Source organism: Staurois parvus, unplaced genomic scaffold (genome assembly GCF_062004578.1).
Source record: "Staurois parvus isolate SC_StPar_1 unplaced genomic scaffold, SC_StPar_1.0 ptg000682l, whole genome shotgun sequence".
In the NCBI taxonomy this organism is placed as follows: Eukaryota; Metazoa; Chordata; class Amphibia; order Anura; family Ranidae; genus Staurois; species Staurois parvus.
The window spans coordinates 6,391,284-6,411,665 of record NW_028318478.1 but is presented as its reverse complement, the minus strand read 5'-3'; the positions used below and the strand labels follow the sequence as shown (position 1 = coordinate 6,411,665).

The 20,382-nt window shown below is 40.4% G+C and overlaps 1 protein-coding gene across 3 annotated transcripts in view; it reads right to left on the bottom strand.

The window, feature by feature from the left end:
- The window catches only part of BNIP2 (BCL2 interacting protein 2), a 90,005-nt gene that overhangs the window by 8,206 nt on the left and 61,417 nt on the right, over positions 1-20,382 (bottom strand). For 2 of the 3 annotated variants that reach the window (XM_089652427.1, XM_089652429.1), the window contains 5 exons: positions 17,416-17,518; positions 13,538-13,669; positions 11,873-11,959; positions 11,675-11,773; positions 4,808-4,843 (listed from right to left, as the gene is read on the bottom strand). In XM_089652427.1, the coding sequence (XP_089508553.1) occupies positions 4,808-4,843; positions 11,675-11,773; positions 11,873-11,959; positions 13,538-13,669; positions 17,416-17,518 (457 nt within the window). The remainder of the gene's footprint in view (positions 1-4,807; positions 4,844-11,674; positions 11,774-11,872; positions 11,960-13,537; positions 13,670-17,415; positions 17,519-20,382) is intronic. The other variant, XM_089652428.1, reaches the window with a different exon arrangement.

Genomic DNA, 20,382 nt, shown 5'->3' with positions numbered 1-20,382 from the left:
ACAGAAATTTTCAAAGTATTACAAATGAGCACTAAAGTGCTACATATGTTATTTTCATTCTAAAACCTAATACACATAACAATAAAGCTTTTTCCAACTTTATAAGATAATGTTAAGTATTGTTTACATGTTACTTGGGTCAATTATATGAAGTTTTTCACAGTTTACCATGTAGGTAAACAAAATGCAATATAATTCACTTTGAAAATTAACCCGTACATTAGAACGCATTTTATGTACACATTTAAGCACCCACAGTGGGAGCATAGGGTGAACGTCAGACAGCCATGATTACCACCACTCTACAATTATTTATATTAATTCACATAGGGATTCAAGTTTTTTATTGTTTTTTTTTAATCTATGTGCTTTTTGATATAAATGTGTTTAGAGCAGAACTCCATAAAACACCCATTTTACCCAAAAGGCCACATAGCCTTAATTTCTTTATATATTTAGTAAACTATGCCAATTTATTTTATTTGTCTTAGGAAATGCATTATTTTAAGCCAGTTGATTGTGATTTTCAGCTCTTATTGCTGAAATTGACAAGACAAATAACGTTTAATGAATGGTCCCTTTTAAAAATGTTTATGCGACACCCGTGTCTGATATCCATGGTAAGTGAACTGTGTGTGGCAATTATACTTTCATAGGATGACAAAGGAGACGAGGCTAGAACAAGGAATAAAGACTTAACAGTGCTGTGAAATAGTATCTGCCCCTTCCTGATTTTTTTTTTGCATATTTGTCACACTTAAATGATTCAGATCAAACAAATTTTGATACTACACAACGATAACCTGAGTAAAAATAAAATGCAGCTTTTAAATGATTTTATTTATTAAGGGAAAAAAGCTGTTCAAACCTGCCTGACCGTATGTGAAAAAGTAATTATTGCCCCCAGCTCCCCCCCTTGCTAAATCATGAATGAACTGTGGGTTAACCACATTTTTTGGAAAGCGGAGTTAAATTTCACTTGCCACACCTAGGCATGATTATTGCCAGACCTGTTGAATCCAGGAATCACTTAAATAGAAGCTGTTTAACAGAGTGAAGCACGCTAAAAGAACTCAAAAAGCAACACATCATGCCGCGATCTAAAGAAATTCAAGAACAGATGAGAAACAAAGTAACTGACATGTAATCAGTCCAAGCGTTTAGCGCTTGGATGTATATTCATTTCATTGGACAGAGTACTTGCCAATGAAATGAAAAAACGCCAAGCACTAAATGCAGCTAGCACTTAAGCACGTTTACATGTGATTTTGCCGTGTTTGGCGTTTTTTGGCAAAAATGTTTCTCTCCTGAATGCGATTCTTCTACATTCAGGAGAGGGATGTTTAACTGCCCCTAACCTCTGCTGCTGCTAAACTCTGATAAAAGCCTATGGGGTTTATTTACTAAAGCTGGTTCACTCAGAATCTGGTGCAGCTGTGCATGGTAGCCAATTCGTTTCTAACCTCAGCTTGTTCAATTAAGCTTTAGCAATAAAACCTGGAAGCTGATTGGTTTTAATGCATTAGTGCACAAGATTCTGAGTGAACCAGCTTTAGTAAATAAACCCCTATGTGTGAATGAACTTATAGGCTTTTATTGAGTTGAGTTCATGGGGCTTTGGGGAAAAAACCTCCAAAAGCCAGCAGTGTACATGAGGCCAAGGCTTTGGGACTCTGGCAAACCACGGTGAGAGCCCTTATCCACAAATGAAGAAAACTTGAAACAATGGTGAACCTTCCCAGGAGTGGACGGCCTACCAAAATTACTCCAAGTGTGCAACGATTCATCCTGGAGGTCAGAGAAGAATGCAAATCATCTAAAGAACTGCAGGCCTCACTTGCTTCAGTTAAGGTCAGTGTTCATGATCCAAAAATAAGCAAGATACTGGGCAATATTGGCATCCATGGGAGAGTCCCAAGGTGAAAGCCACTGCTGTGAAACAAAGGCTGGTCTCACATTTGCCAAAAACATCTTGACTATCCCCAAGATTTTTGGGCAAATATTCTGTGGACTGATGAGACAAAAGATGAACTTTTTGGAAGGTGTGCATCCTTTTAATTATTCGGGTTATGTTTGTGCATTATTAAAAATGTGTTTGATGATCTGAATCGATTAAGTGTGACAAATAAGTAAAAAAAAAAAAAAAAAAAAATTAGGGGGCAAATACTTTTTTCACAGCACTGTATAAAAAGGGAAAGGAGCCTGTTCATATGATACAGAGAAATAGGCCAAGACTGACAACATTTTAAATGCATCAGGTTCCTGAGGGAAACATTAGATATGTCATCATGCAAGGTAGGCAGATGTGTTTCTTAGTTATATTTAGCGAGTATCGGTATCTTGCATTGAATGAGACTAGAGCTGCTCTTTAATAAAGCAAACCTATGTTTAGTCTAAACTTATCAAAGCTAATATTTTAGTTGGGGCCAAGCAACTAACACCAACAAATACAGCTGTATCCTAAAAAAAGGCTCCAGCATGCCCCAAGAGCAATCCCAGCTTCTTAAATAAATGGTAACTGTTGAATAATTGGCACATAAGTGCTAAACACACATGCTATACTATATACACTATATTGCCAAATGTATTGGCACACCCCTCCAAATCAATGGATTCAGGTATTCCAATCACCTCCATGGCCACAGGTGTATAAAATCAAGCACCTAGACATGCAGACTGCTTCTACAAACATTTGTGAAAGAATGGGTCACTCTCAGGAGCTCAGTGAATTCAAGCGTGGTACTGTGATAGGTTGCTACCTGTGCAATAAGTCCATCCATGAAATTTCCTTGCTACTAAATATTGCAAGATCAACTGTTAGTGGTATTATACCAAAGTGGAAGCAACTGGGAACAACAGCAACTCAGCCACGATGTGGTAGGCCACATAAAATGACAGAGCGGGGTCAGCACATGCTGAAGTGCACAGAAGTCGCCAACTGTCTGCAGTCACTTTGTTTCAGTGAAGGGAACTCTTTAAGGCGTCAGCATACCAAAACATTTTGGACAATTTCAAGTGTGGGGCTGGCCCTTTCCTGTTACAACATGACTGCGCTTCAGTGAACAAAGCAAGGTTCATAAAAACATGGATAAGCAAGTTTGGGGTGGAGGAACTTGACTGGCCTGCACAAAGTTCTGACCTCAACCCGATAGAACACCTTTGGGATTAATTAGAGCAGAGACTGCAAGCCAGGCCTTCTCATCTGACATCAGTGTCTGACCTCACAAATGCACTTCTGAAAGAATGGTCAAACATTCCCATAGACACACTCCTAAACCTTGTGGACAGCCTTCCCGGGAAGAGTTGAAGCTGTTATAGCTGCAACGAGTGGGCCAATTCAGTATTGAACCCTACAAACTAAGGTTGGGATGCCATTTAAGTTCATGTGTGTGTGTAAAGGCAGGCTTCCAATCCCTTTGGCAATGTAGTGTATGTATGCTATACACAAAGTCATGGCCCATAACACAATGCATAGTGCAAGTATGCACAGGCTTTACATGGTAGTAAAGGCATGCCTGATCTCTGACTTTTAGGAAGTGAGATTTTATGTAAGCAATTAATGCTGGTCCTAAAGCATACTGAAGTAAATTTTTTGGTACGGTTTGTGCCTACTATAGCATTTGTTATTGTTATCACTTTATTAAACTAAACCCAGGATCACTTTTAGGATAAATGATTAAATCTGTGCTATGACATGGCTATTTTGTGTTGATTTAGAATGAGACCTGCAACTTCTAAGCTGGTAATAAATACTGAAATATGACCAAAACAGTCACAAGGCCAGGTAAATTGTTACTGGACTAAGGCATTCCCTGAACCCCAGTTATACCGCTTTGCTGCTGTTTTTAGGTATACTTATTAACATTTCTAAAACACACACTAATAGGATTATTTCAGTACAAGTGTATACACTTAATAGGATCTAATAACTTCACATGCTACAAATGCAGCAATGTCAATGTACAGTCTTGAAAAGAAAAAGATTAAAATTAATCCATAAAGCAATATAACTAATGAAGAGCACTCTAATGGATTGTAAAATTATATATATATAAAATAAAAAAGTAATTGTCTTAAAAGTGACGGCAATATGTAATTGGGATAGTATGGGATGTCTGCATTGATTTAGCCCCTCAATTAAGTGGTGCATTGTTGATGCCAAATTTTGGTTAATGAAATGTAGCTCATGCAAGCTGTGTGATTGAGGATATAGCATTTTAATTACAGGCAAAAGAAAACTGCAAGATGAATATAAGTCATATCACTGACCATTGGCTGCATGAAAGCTAATGCGAGTGTGATAGACCAGGACCAGAAACATTCTCTATTGTGATGTATTGGTTAGCTTGAACCCTTGTGCACAGCAAATACAAACATTACACTATACAAGCAATATTTAACTTCACTTCTGCTCACAAAGATATAACGGAAAAAGAAAGGAACAGCCATGCAGTATTCATTTTATAACTGAAAAAACATGCTGAGAGTTCTCTTTAAGAGACAACAGGATGGAATGCATTTGCATCGTATTAATATTACGTCGTGCAAGAACGGTGCATTAAAAGATGCCATTCCAGGTGCAGGAGTGATTTATAGTAAACTATATATATGCTAAAACTTTATATAGGCTGAAAAATATATTTAAAGCAACACTTAATAATGTCCACAGTGTAAGGCTATGTCTATGGTACATGTTTATATTTACTAATGCGATATGGTATTCTGTAAGCCAACCAATAGGGGAAGGGTTAGTTAGTGCAGAAGATGGACTTGTCTCTGTGCAGCCTATTAAACGGTGTGCAGATACCTTTTGTTTTTCGTTTTACATTTTCCTTCGTCATACCTTAGTAGGAAAGAGTTGGAATTCAGTAAACAGAAAATTAAGAAACTGCTTAGGATAGAAAAGTAATACTAGTATCATAATTCACACATGTGTACATCAACAAACACAAGCATATCTACATATACAGCAATACTTTGAAGAACTAAATAAATTCACGCCCCCCCCAAGTTAAGTTCATGTGAATGGGCTGCTGTACCTGTGGAAAAAACAGGGGAAAAAAATTCCCCTCACCCTTTTTTCTTTTTAATCTGCAGCCACAAGGAAACATTTGGTGCTGCGGCACCATGAAATTTTATTCACCCGAAAATGCCATACGTTTTCTAATTCACGGGGGTGCCATTTATTACAGATACATACACACATATATCTAAAGTCCCTAACTTACATTCATACATACACATACTAGGGCCAATTTAGACAGGATTCATTTAACCTACCAGCATGTCTTTGGAGTGTAGGACGAAACCGGAGTACCCGGAGAAAACCCACGCTAACACAGATAGAACATGCAAACCAACAACCCTAGTACTGTCAGGCGAAAGTGCTAACCATTTAGCCACTGTGCTAAAATGGCACACCCGCACATCTGCTAAGGAGCAGCGCGTTTTGCCTGCGGGTCAGGAAATGCTTGCGATTAGCATGCATTCCCCAACCTGCATACCTATGCAGTTCCCAGAGCTAGATAGACAGTAATACAAATAATTAGGCAGGTAAAACTGCCAACTTACATCTATTTTATCTGTGTATTTAAAAGTTTTCCGGGAGTCAACCTTTAAAGGTAAGCATGTTGAAAATGCATGCTTAACCCCTTCACACCTAAGGGTAAAGCAATTCTTAAAGCCCAAGCACAATTTTGCAACTTTGACATGAGTTAGCAAAACTGTATATATCATCAATACTACTTTGCGCATCCAGGTGGATTATACCTTGTTTTGTTTTTTCAGGACAAATTGGGCTTTCATTTGGTGGTAAATGGTAATGGATAGCCCTGATTTTTTTTTTTTATCAAAGGAAAACTGACCCAAAACCGTAGAAAAAAAAAAAAAAAAAACTTTTTGTAACTTAGTTGTATATTTCTTGCCACTACCATAACCAACCACCAAAGAACAACCCAAAATAATTTCTCCTGCTGCTGATGAACACAGCGATACCACATATGTGTATGTTAGTAGTTGTTTGTACCCATAGTACGGCCCAGAAACAATAGTGCACATTTTGATTTTTTTTTTGCCACTGATACGAATTTAAAAATTTAAAAAAAAATCTTGACCAAAAAAACCTGACCTTAGCACTGGCACTGACCTAGATCAAAACCTGACCAAGGTATGTTTATTTTTTTAATTATTTGTATTAATTATTTTTTTTAAAAAAAAACACACTTTTTCTCTCTCTTAAAGGACAGAGAGATACAATGTATCTCTTTCCTCCATTCAGAGAGAGAAAACAAGGGGGCAGGTGGTAAATGATCGCTGTGATATCCAATCAGAGGCTTTCACAACCTATCCTTAGCTTGAGTGATGCAAAAGAACCATTCATGGAGAACAAAGTGCACATCTAGGTCCATAATTTCTTCCTCGTTCTTGGGCATTGTCTGAATCAAGCTACTGTACAGTACAGAGAAGCTGCCATTGCCTTTATGGACCTGTGACAACACAGAAGTGGGGGGGAAAGAAGATTTTTGTACTTGCTATATCTATTTTCTTGAAAACTGTGGAGGGACAGGGGATTATAGTGATTCTTGGACATATGGGTTATACTGCCGACTTCAGAAGGTTTGAGCACAGGCAAACAAAAACCCTATTAACCAGCGCCCATGTAAACCTGCCTCCAACCGGCATGCCTCAGGTTTGTTAGCTAGCAGAACATAAGGTCGATTGCACAGAGGCGGGTACCTATGTCCTTCCAATGGACTTCAAGAAAAATAATTTTAGGCAACTATAAAAATCTTATATTTTTATTGCTGTTGAGGTACACAGGAATGCAATAATTCTTGGACACAAAAGCAATTCCACTGAGGGGTAGCTAACAGCCACTGAGAAATTCAATGGTGTGACATTTGAAAGGCCGTTTTTCATTTAATGCCTGTGCTGTTTGGACATTCCTTCTTATTTTCCAATTTTCTTTCTCTATGTTGGCCAGCAAAGCCTCTTTACTCATTCCTTCCTTCTTCACATCTTTCTCCTTACATCACAAGGTAATTACCTGCACTAAAATTATTAACCTGTGCTCAGGACTCTGTTAATTATGCAGTGGTGGACAGGATTATTTAAGATGCATAATTTCCTTGAGTTTGTCTAAGATATTTATTTTATACACATCGGTGTCTATACATATTGTATATACACCAATCAGCCATAATTTTATGACAACTGACAGATTAAAGAAGAGGTATAGCCAAAGCTTTTTTGGCTGTATGTTGTCTCCTATGGACCACAGGAGTGCAGTTCATTCCATTCAGTTCAGCCCACCGTCAGCTGACGGCAACAACCCACTGGGAGCTTGAGCCAGTCGCAACCCTCCCCCAATGGTTGTTGCCCATGAAAAATAGATAGAGTTTGTTGCGTATGGGGCTGCAGAGCCGTAGAGTGGCCAGGGTGCCCAAGCCGTGTCTACTGCCAAAAGTGTCTACAATGGCCATGTGAGCATCAAAAGTGGACCACAGAGCAATGGAAAAAGGTGGCCTGGTCTGATGAATCACATTTTCTTTTACATCACGTGGATGGCTGGGTTTGTGTCGCTGATCTTGGGAAGAGATGGCACTAGGATGCAGTATGGGAAGGCAGCCAGCAGAGGCAGTATGATGCATCAGGAAATGTTCTGCTGGGAAACCTTTGTCCTGCCATTTGTGTGGACGTTACTTTGACATGTACCACCTACTCAGTCATTGTTGCTGATCAAGTACACCCCTTCAAGGAAACAGTATTCTGGCAGAAATAGCCTCTTTCAACAGCATAATGCACCCTGCCACACTGCAAAAATGGTTCAAGAATGTGTTTCAGGCACACAAGTTTTAGGCGCTTACTCCATCCCCAAATTTTTAAAATTACAATCTAATCGAGCATCTGTGGGATGTGTTAGAAGAAGAAAAAAAAAAAAGTCAGCTCCATGGAGGCTCCACTTCACAACTTACAGGACTTAAATAATCTGCTACTGATGGCTTGGTGCAAGGTACAGCATACCTTCAGAGGTCTAGTGGAGCCTATGCCTTGATGGGTTGTTTTGGCAGCAAAAGGGGAGGATAATAAATGAAAGATCATAACGTTATGGCTGATCGGTGTATTGTGTTGCATTCTATGATGTGTTCATTTTGTATGTTGTTTTATGTATCTATAAACAAAAATTCCACCCAAGATGTGGCAGGAGAGCCATACCTTGGGCTATAAACGTGGCTCACGATGGTTTGCTTGATGCAATCTACAAGAATTTACTGAAAATTGCTGCTGGTGTTCCAGACCAGGGCAGATAGCACCACGAAGGGAGATCGTTCTACTGAAAGAATGTTGGATCTTAACAGTAATGTGGATGACAGCCAAGCAACCACCATAAGGAAAAAACAGGTAGGAGAAGCTTGGACCAACCGGAAAAGTGGTCAAAACAAAAAATGTTTGTAAGGTAAAGGCTGAAGCCTAGAAAACCTAACCCTTGACCTCAGGGAAAGGAATGTATGTCCCAACCGAAGACTAAGAGAACAGCTTGGGCACAGTAGAATCCACACAACTCTTGACTTCAGGGAAAGGAAGTGCTATATTTAAACAGTCTCTTAATAGTAAGCAGGGAGTGCAGATATCCACATACTGTACCTTTACAATAGGGAAGGCAAAATGAGGATATATTGTAATGCAATAGACATATGGGAACCTAAGAAAGAGAAGGATGAGAAAGAACTTACAACTGCAAGAGCTGAGGCTTTCATCGCTTATCAACTATTACAGCTGTACTAGCTGAAGAATGCATATGGTCTTATCAGCACATCTCCGGCATTGAAGCGAGTTCTGAGAGCAGGAACCTTGAGTTTTGGGCATGCCACTGTTAAGTGTATGACCAGATACCTTTCCCTCAAAAGGCAAGTGAATAAGGAGTTCTTTAACCTCCCTGGAGGTATTCCAGAGTGTAGCTCGGGGTAAAGTTTCAGCACCAAAAGTGGTAACCCCGAGCTACACTCGGAAATACTTTGCAGCGTTGCTCCGGGATCTCTTCTTCACTTACCTTGTCCTTCGCTCCCGCGATGTCCCCCCTGCAGCGTCCCCGGCAATGTCCTCAGGCCAATGCTGGCATCTGTCTTCCGGGTTCCGTTCCCTGCGACGTCAGGACGTACAGGGACGGAACTGGTGGGAAATTTAAAAATGTCATTCACTAAATACACTAAAATCACATAGGAAAACATTACTGTATCAAACCATTTCACATACATTTTGTCCCTAGTGCTTTGTCCTGTGCCCTGCCTGCATTTTTACTGTTCTTTCTGCCTTGAAACCGAGAAACGTCCATGGCGTCCAAAAAGCGTCCCTTTAGGTCAAAATTGGTTTAAGACCAGCTAGAGAACAGTGATAGTAAATTAGAATCACTTGCAGAATTGAGTGATGATTCGTGGGGAAATTAGTCATCAGAAAACGATTTTGTGACTTTGCTCAGTGATGTGCAAACTTGGAGCTATGTTTCAAATTTCAGTGTTTTTGGTTTGATGATATTATTAAATTAAATCTATTATTTTTTATGATTATTTATTAAATTATAATTTATGATTTCGTGTTTAAAATTTTAACATACCCGGGATGTTTACTAGACTCTTGTTCGGACAGATTTCAGTGAGTTATTCCTAAAAATTACAGGCCTGCAATAAAAAAACGACATATTTCCATGCAAAAAAATTTACCACTTTGAGCACAGAAATACTGACATAATCAGACTGCTACGGAGGTTAAATGTATCCTCCATGTCCCAGGGAAACAGCCAAAGTGCCTCATGCATATGGACAAATACTGCTGCCTTATGAGACATCAACTTAGAGGACTCTAAGGGCTTTTATAACTGAAGTGGAGGGCTTCAATCAACCAGAGTGATAAGATGTCTTTTAAAGTGTTTCTAAAGACTTTATTTTTTGTCTTACAATTAAAAAAAAAATGTTATACTTACCTATTCTGTGCAACACTATTGCACAGAGCAGTCGCTTAACTTCTCTTTGAAAGTGCCCCCCTGGTGCTGTTCGCTCCTTCTACCTACGAGTGCTCCTCAGCAATCCAGGTGCTAATGGAGCACTCATGCGGTCCCGCTCGCGAGATGGACTGTGTGCATTAATAGACACACAGCCACAGCAAGCCACGCCCCTGCTCCATCTTCACAGGAATTTGACTCTTATGGCTCTCACTGCTCTCAGAGTTTCCCGTGAATCCAGAAAGCAGGGACAGCGCTGGATTAGTAACAGGAGTTAGGTGTTTAGGGATTGGATAGGGGGAAGCCTGGAAAACACCACAATATAGAATCCAGTACTCGAAGATCACGTACTTGTCTCATATCACGGTGTTCAGTGGTTCACTCAGAAGGAAAGTGTTCAGAAACTGGTCACCAAGAGCTGAACTTGGGAGGCAATTTGTGTCAAACTAGCTTAGTACACAAAGTGTATAAAACAAATTGCAGAGCTCAGTGTTCGAAAGACATATACCAAGATAGAATTGCCACATCCAGAGGCTTAAATACACTGGGAGACATCAGTTTGGGTTACACCAGAGACTGTACCAGTGCTCTGAAACTTGGGAGCCTTCTGTGGCCTACAGTACACATGGGTCTGAAAAGATCCACAATGCAGAGTTCAGTGCCTGAAAGTAATTTTGCAGTTGATCTTTGGCCAACTCAGAGTCGGTCTTCTGAGACTAAGTCACATCATAGGCTGTGCCACGGCTCTGGATGTGCCCCCGCTATTAATATTACACAAACATCTGTGAAGCGCCACTGGCCAGTACCCAAAGGTCACATTCCAGGCATGCCCCGCAAACTTCTGTCCAGCAGGGTCAATATGCAGCTTTCAAAGCTACTGCTCTGGAAAATGCAAATCTAGATAGAAGCTTTGTAGAGGAGACCCGCTCCCGGGAAATACTGGGAATGTTCATCAAGAGAGAAGCTTCCCTCAGAAAAGCATCCAACCTCTAGGGAGAAGTGTAGGCCACATAAAAAAACAAACCTACAAACTCACTTATATAGCTGCAGCATCAGTGTGATGCTGCAGCTGTCCCCCACCAGCTCGAAGAGAACTGAGCGGTCACATGACCGCTGATCGCTCAGTTCTCAATTTTACTTTACACTAACGCAACTAAGCAGAGCCCCGGGCTATATAGGGGGTTGAAACGGCAGGCTCAGGCTCTCAGCAGCACACCGACCTGACCTTAAAGTTGGGATCCTTCCAAAGACTGGGACCAGCTCTGTGGCATCAGCTGACAGAGAACCCATTGTCAGCTGAATCTGGGTCGCAGGAGTGCAGAAATAGGTACAGTCCTGTGACCCAGAAGATAAGTATGGCCAAAACAGTTTTGGTCATATTTCTCTTTTAATGTTTTTATTTTTTTGTTTACCACTATCCAAACCTCCTGAAGGTAGCAGTATAACCCATATGTCCAAGAATTATTATATTACTGTATCCCTCAATGGACAATAAAGAAAAGGCCACAGGTATAGAGGTTATATACTGTATGTGTTAAGCTGGTTGTGCTCTCTGAACAAATTAAAAGAGCTAAGGGCTGAAAAGAGAAGCATAAAAAAATAAACACACAAACAAATAGGTTTAAAATGCCTTCAGAAAACTGTACGAATGGTTAATTTAATATAAAGACTATCACATACTGTTTTATGCACTCTGGTATGCTGACATACTCCATAGGAATAAGATCTGCCAACTCTGCCAGGCTAAAAACGTACTTAATTTTCTGGCTGAATTTTGAGCTAGAAAAAAAAAAAAGATACAAAAAGAAGACAAATTAACCATAATATACATAAAAATAAATACATAAAGTATATTAACATAAAATCAATTTTCATTACCTAATGAAAGGTTTAGTAATAGCTAAGAGAGTTCTGATGAACCATGAAGGATGAACTATTATGAGGGACTTCAGATTTTTCCTCAACCTGAAAACACAAAAAACAGAGTTATTGCTCTTCTACGTGCTCTTTTTATTCAAATGACTAACATGTATCAGACCATAACATTCATACAAATAGCACAAATAACCCCTCTCGTCTAAATGTATCTCCTATGTATTCTCCAAACCAACTTCTCAACTTTTGGTCATTCAAGGCACCTTTTAAGTTCAGCACAAATCTAGAGGCACCCCATTCTAAAAATGTCAAAAACTAAACTAACAATTTTCCGTAATGCAGCGGCATCAACCCTTGTAGGACACCCAACATTGGAGGTTATTTATTCTTACAAATGTCACACTGGTACTGACTAGGATTCCAGTGTTTCTTGTCTCCCTTAGTTTCTCACCCTCATTCAGCTGTGATCTCAGTGCTGCTGAATGAGGGTGAAACAAGGATGTATTCAGACACCTGATGTCCTCCTTATCAACCTAAGACATCATTGGGTGTTACCAGCTGGCCCGCATGGTGACCACAGTTGTAAAGCTGCTCAATTAAAACATGGGGCTTAATGTAACCAAAAATGGCAGACTTGAAACCTTGCTGGCTTGATTGTTTTTAGGCAATTTTTAGACATTTTGCCAAGGCACCCAGAAGGCACTCCAGGGTGCCATGGCACCCTGGTTGAAAAAATCTGCTCCAAACTTCTCCTGAACAGCAGTCATAGAGCCACACAGTTGTTTTTACATTTTACTGCAGCATAATTCTCAGAGGCTTTCAAAAGGAAACAAAACTAAAAGCAAATACAAAATCATTACCAGTACTTTTTTTTTTCTACCAGCTTTAGATGCTACCTCACCTAACTTCTGCCATACAGTGTGAGATGTTTAAATTCTGTAAAAAGCAATTTTTGCTGCTTAATTACTAGTCGCACATTGTACAAATAAATAGTGAAAAGTGGTGAAGCTCTGTGGATTTCCAAGTCCAATCATATGCAAGAAAAAAATGCTGTTTTTTTTTCCCTAGCACCTGATTGGATTGAAGCTTCACCACATTCACTACGTTCTGGGGAAAAGGAGTGCAACTTCACTTGCAAAGTGTACAGTCTATTTGTCTGTTAACGGCAATGTCTCTGAGTGAGAAGAGAGATATATTCCAATAAGTGACAAAGGAACAAAATGTATCTACAAGTAAAGTAGAAAAGCTCCTTCACTCACATGCACAGTACTTTAACTACAGATTTAGCAATACCAGTGCAATGTTTGGATGCCAGATTTAAAAATACACCTTACTTTTACCGAAAAAAAGAGGTAACACTGATACAGAACATGTTATCAGAGATGGAAGATGTACTTTACAAAATAATGTACTTTACAAAATAATCTACTAAAGCTGCACAGATAGGTATACTCAGCTGGTGTACAATGCTGGGACTCTTTCCTATATGTCCCTGGCTCTTGGTCTTGAGTGGAAGACTTCACAACACACATTTTGCTGCACTGTAGGTACAGCAGAACATCAGGACAATTAAAAAATGCTTTAAAAAAATTCCTATTCACTAAATGTGTTGTACTGCATGCCGCATTTCTGGTGTGCTGACCTGGTGACTCTTAGACCTAACCTTACCTTCTATCAATCTGCTGATAGCATTTCCTAAGCCATCCCAGACTTGGCATTTTCCTTCTTGTTGTGGCTCCATTTAAATAAACGATCATGTAGTTCTCTGCAACTAGCATTTCCAAAGTGCCGATAACATACCTGAAAAGGTTTCAACACAAAGTCAGAATAAGTGTAAGACCTGACTACACATACAAAACAGGACATTCTGGCTAGAAATACACTATAAAAACAAACACTGAAAATGATAAATACCAGAGCTATGTTGATATCACTGTAGTGCTACTCAAAATATTCCTTATAGGGCTAGATCACACTAGATGCAGTCCAGTACATTTTTATTTTCTGCATCAAAAATGCATGCACAGTGTTTTCCATGTGGTCCAGTAGTTCACACCAGTGCAGTCAGTTCCAGTCAGTTTCCAGTGCGGAAAAAGAAAAAGTAGAATGTGCTGCATTTTTTCTGCACTGAATCATACTGGAACATAGCAAACTGCATCACAACTGCACCGGCACTGCATGTGGTGTGAACTGTAAGCAAAAACTTATCTGGAATGCATCCAGAGTACATTTTTGTGGTGTGAACTGGCCCAGTTGCTTCACTAAGTGCAGTAATATGCAACAGTATACATTCTGTTCTGCCAACGTCCAGATCTGGGCTGTAGCCCTCTGTGTCCTGATGATCTTTATACCCATGTAAGGGCATTGCCATTTTTTTCCCCTTAAAGGTTAAATAGAAACATCGAAAAGTAACGGCAGAAAAAGACCAAGTGGTGCATGGAGTCTGCCCGGTTTTTGTTTTGTGTGTCTGTGTTTTTTTTTTTATTTGGGGGGTGGGGGGGGGGGTGGTGTTGTTTTTTACGGTTTCATTTTCAATTTTCAATAATTTTTATGGAAAGGTGTTTTATAAAAGACAAAGCGTAAGCAACATTATCAAGTGGCGGAGGTACAACACCACGTCAGATAGCATCATAAACATGTAAGGACAAAATACAGCAGAACATATATGAGAAATATAGAGCTACCATCTGACACAAGCTCACAGAGTCCAACTTCATACACAAAAAGTGGTGAAAATAGAACACCTGGTTTAAGGCAAGGTGAGTGTTCTCGTGGTCCTAGTGCCTATCCTTCCCGTTATAAACGACTCAGTTGTTAACATTTTTGTCCAAGTACAGATCTAGGCTTGTCCCAAATAAATTATTTATATAAGTGACTTCTGTTTGTCTTTAGATATGTTGGAAGTAAATTGGATGCCACCTGAGACACCCAAGCCACTGGTTGAGGAACACTGAATTATTATATTTTGAATGAACCTCTCCCCTGAGAAGTGTCAAATTTAACACTTTCAGTGCTTGCTTTTATACTGTACCTCTAGTGCTCTCACCCACTGACTACACAATCAATTAAGTCTACAGTCTAGTAGTTCTTACACAGTTCTATTTTTGTCAGCTTGCCATGAACATGTATGGAAACGCCTTTTAGAATGAATAAGCCACTTAATGGCTCAGATATTTTTTCCATGAAGCCCATCAAACAAAATACACCAGGACTGCTTGCTGAGAAATCATTTAAATGAGGGACAAAATATCTTTAAACCTTTCGCTGCCAGAGCCGTTTTTTGCATTTTTTGCACACATTTAAAAAAAATCATTTTAGGCCTGAAGCTTACACAAAACCCACAAAACATATATTTTCTGAAAGCAGACACCCTAGAGACCAAAACAGCGGTAGTTCCAATTTTTTGTATGTCACACAATAATACCGAAAAAGTCTGGGAAATGCTAAATTTCAGTAAAAAAACTCACTAAAGTGAATTTTAGAGCAAGTGCAATAAATTACCCACATTTTTGTTAAATATAAATGATTAGGTTGCACGAAGTAAATAGATACCCATCATGCTAAACCTTAAATCTGTGTGCGCATATTTATTTATTTCAGGTACTTATATAGCGCTGTCAATTTACGCAGTGCTTTACATATATATATATTACACATTCACATCAGTCCCTAACCCTCAAGGGGCGTACAATCTAAGGTATATGAAATGGTGACAAACTTCACTACCCTATATTTTCTATAGGCAACGCTTCAAAAGCCCCTATAGGTCATCGTATAGTGTTATGGAGGAGGTCTTGTGCTAGAATAATTGCTCTCACTCCAGTGTGCGCGGTGATATGTAAAATTGTGTATTGCAATTTCAGGTTTCCTCCCACACTCCAAAGACATGCTGGTAGGTGAATCGGATCCTGTCTAAATTGTCCCTAGTATGTGTATGTATGAATGTGAGTTAGGGACCTTAGATTGTAAGCCCCTTGAGGGTTAGGGACTGATGTGAATGTACAATATATGTATGTAAAGCGCTGCGTAAATTGACAGCGCTATATAATTACCTGAAATAAGTAAATAAATAGGCGTTTTCATGTATAGGCACCCTGCCGTGTGCATTTACATTCATATGTGCGTATGGGGGGGATGTACTTGGTGTAACTTTATGTTTATTTCTTTGCAATTAAAAAAATTTTTTTTTTTTTTTTTCAATCACATAGGAGACACAAAGTCCCCTATGTGATGAATTTTTAGGTGACAGGTTCTCTTTATTGAGACATGCAGACCCACTCAATGTATTGCAATGCAGACAATGCAGCGTATTGACAATGTTAAAAACTTTTACAGATCTTCTTCAGGAAGAAGAATATGCAGGGCTATGGGAATTGTTAGAGAACTGAACTATAACTAACTATATAAAAGTATATGTCCTAACTTTTCTCCACTGTTTTTTCTACAGTTATAATGCAGCGATTATACACAGCAGGACATTCTAGTATTAAACAAGACGACCTTGCAGTTGGGTGCAAGGCCTACCGTATTTTTCGCTCCATAACATGCATTTTTTTTCCCCAAAAAAAGGGGGGAAAATGTCAGTGCGTCTTATGGAGCGAATATAGAGCAGCCGGTCCGGTATTTCCACCGCCGCCATGTCAGAATACCGGGCTGGCCGCTCAGCTCTGCAGTGGGACCTTACCTGTTCCTCTATCCAGCGGCGCGCTGTCTTCCCGACTTCTGTAGTGTGCGTGACAGCCGGGTCCCAAGTGCGCATGCGCAAGAAGCGGTGCTCTTTGTGAATGGTAAGGCAGTACCTGGGACACATGACAGATCCCAGAAGCCGCCGGACCAATCACAGAGCGCAGCGCTTCTCGCGCATGCGCACTGGGCATCCGGCTGTCCGCCGAGCGCCCACACTACAGAAGCCGGGAAGACAGCGCACGGCTGGATAGAGGAACAGGTAAGATCAAAGAAAAACTGCGGAAGTAAGAGCGGGTACCTGTCAAATTCAGGTACCCGCTCCCCCTCCCTCCCCAAAGGTCAGCAGTCATCTGTGCTGTCCGCAGTCTCTGGTCATCCCTGTGCTGTCCGCAGTCTCTGGTCATCCCTGTGCTGTCCCCAGTCTCTGGTCATCCCTGTGCTGTCCCCAGTCTCTGGTCATCCCTGTGCTGTCCCCAGTCTCTGGTCATCCCTGTGCTGTCCCCAGTCTCTGGTCATCCCTGTACTGTCCGCAGTCACTGGTCATCCCTGTGCTGTCCCCAGTCTCTGGTCATCCCTGTACTGTCCGCAGTCACTGGTCATCCCTGTGCTGTCCGCAGTCTCTGGTCATCCCTGTGCTGTCCGCAGTCTCTGGTCATCCCTGTACTGTCCGCAGTCTCTGGTCATCCCTGTACTGTCCGCAGTCTCTGGTCATCTCCTCTACTATGTCTGCAGTCCATTAGTTCAGAATTTTTTTTTCCTGTTTTCTGCCTCTAAAACCTAGGAGCGTCTTATGGTCAGGTGCGTCTTATGGAGCGAAAAATACGGTACTTTAATAAAGTTTGATATACATGGATGCTTACTTAAAAAGATTGTCCATCAGGTATCGGTAGTTAGGCTGATTGCTCTCAGGCATAAAACACACAGCAAACACAATAATGGCATTAAGGCCATCTCCATAATAACCTAAAAAAGAAAAAGAAAAAAACCCACACGATAAGCATGAAATTTTCACATTTTTATATGCGGTATAACAACATGATATTCACTCCCTAATCCTATTGCTTCTAATGTAATAAAAATATTGACAGCCAATCTAAGATGATATCATCAACTACAGTACCAGTAAAATTAATGAAGCTACATTTTAGGCAAACTGCTAAATATAAAGTTGATATACACATGAGAGCGGTCTTATCTACACTAGAGTGGTCTATATCTGCTAAACTATTTCAACTTCTGACTAGCTGCTTTTGTGATTCATACACTTCTACCAAACAGCACAGCCAGGAGGGTGACACCACCTTCTCTTCCGGCATTATGTAATTCAGTGGCGTTACCTCATCTACAGCCCGCATATTGGACAAGGAAAGTAAATGGAAAATGCATTTTAAAAATACATACTTGGATCTCTATGAATTTTAAGTCTTCAGAGTCTTGTAATATTCAGCAAGCTGAATTTCTTCTGCCTGTGTTAAAAACACAGCAAATTGCATGGAAACTGAGGCAGTGTGAAAGAGCCCCAAAGGGTATACTTTAGACCAGCCTTTTTCAACCAGGGTGCCCAGGCAACCGGGGGTGCCTTCAGGCTTTTTCAGGGGTGCCTTGGCAATATGCTTAAAAACTGCCCAAAACTTGTATACAAGCCAGCAAGTGGATCAAGCCTGCCTTTCAGTTACACAAAACCATAGGTTTTCACTGCGCACTTTTATAACCTGGCAGCTGCCGGCATCCTAACAACCAATTACATCATTAATCAATAAGGAGGACGTTGGGCGCCAGCAGAGCATCCCTGTTTGCCCCTTCCCCGCCCCTCTGTCAGCAGTGGGGTCAAATTAGCTGAGTGAGGGAGATAAACGAAGGGAGAAACACTGGTATAATAGTCAGTACCAGTTTGCAAAGAAATATTTGCTATGGAAGAACAAAACACCTTTAATGTTGAGTGTACTACACATATGGATGTTGCTGCATTATGTAAAACTATTAGAATCGTTTTTTTACATTTTTGAATGGGGTGCCTTGAGATTGTGCAGCATGTTAAAGCAAGACAAAATCTCAACTCATAACTGGGGCAGCCTTGTCTACATACCCAGCAATTTAGGCATGAAAGTTTTTGGAATCATACTGTATGTAGCAAGTTAAACTGTGTATTAAATAACATTTTATACAGTTATGTTACATTCTGGGCAAACACAATGCAATGTTATCTTTTATTCTCTGAAAACACTGTCTTCATTAAGGTTTCATGAGAGAACCCTCAGTCTGAATTAGCAACCATTTGGAATTCCCTTGATGAATGGTGGTCAGCCTAGGCTATGTTGACCTTTACTGGAATGCAAATAATGCAGCCTATTTGCTGGTCAAAAGAAAACAAATATAGCTCAGGGCTATTGTAAAATCACTAAGAAGACCCCCACCATTCAAAATATATTTATTCAAGCATAAAAGGCTCCTTCCTTGTATAACATGTACAGACTGGTAAAGATTCCTTGGCACATCTTGTCCAATTAGGTCAGCAACCCCCATTGCACAATGGCCTGTTTGAACTAGATGGATTGACATTTAGAACCAGCAGTCTGTCAAGACAAAGCATTACAAACACAGTTAAAGAAGAACCCCCAAGGAAAAAAATGTCTTAAAACCAAGTGCACACAAGGAGTTAAGTGCAACTAGGTGTATGCCACTTCCTAATGGTCTCTTTTTTTATGGTCAGTTCACACCACAGATACATTCCAGATACATTTCTGCATGCAAGGTTTTCTAAGCATTCCAGTATGTTTCTGATGCTCTTGATGCATTCCCCCCCTTTTTTTTTCCTTCATGTTAAATACAGACATGTGCATTCTGATGCATTGCAGTACAGTTCTCTGCAGAAAAAATGCTGGATGTTCCACTTTGTTTTCTGCACCGGACTGCATCTGGTGTGAACCAGCACTTACACAATTTAGTCTTCTTTCACACATAGTGCCGTATGCTCTAAACGGCAAGGGATTCATGAGCAGATCCCCTGCTGAATCTATGGCCAGTCTGTGCCTGGTAGACATGGGCAGGCTCATGACAGCTCTATGGGCAGCCTGATGTAAACTGAATCCTCTTTCCATTTACATCAGGCTACCTCCAACCTGTCACATTTAGGTCCGAGGGGTGGGGGATGAGAGGGGGGAAAGAACAAAAAGGGGAAAGTTCTTTTTTACCAGACCTGGCCAGATTTGTAGATAGACGGGTGTAAATTAACACAAGCCCATTTACACCTGCCTGTCTGGTTGCATGGAGCTTCCAATGAGGTCCAGCTGAAAAACAGATAGGCGGACCTGATTGGATTACCTGTGTGAAATGGACCTTACTGTTTCATTAAGCAACTGTATACTTCCAGTGCTCCAAAACCCCAGCTACGGGTGTGCTATACAGCAGCCATAGCGCCATTTACAGCTGAACTGCCTGTGTCAAAATCTAAAGCTTTCTGTGAATGAGCAGGGCAGAGGAGGGGCTGGCAGAGCAGCTGTTTTGTAAGAGAACTGTATCTCTCCTCTTGGAGTAAAAGCTATAATAGCAGTGATCAATGAACCAGTAAATTTTAAACAAAAGGGATCCAGGAGTTGGCATATACCTCCTTGCTCTCAAACAGGAACTGCAGCAGTTTAAAAAAAATAAAAGTCAGCAAATTCTATAGCTGCTGGCTTCTAAGAAACAGACACTCACCAGTCCAGGAGTCCAGTGCTGTCTTCAACCAGGCCACTTCTTCGCCGGTCTTCAGATCCCTGATGCCGAACACAAGGGGGTGCCACTAAGTGCAGTATTAAGAACAATTTTAATGAACTCAAAGTATTAAA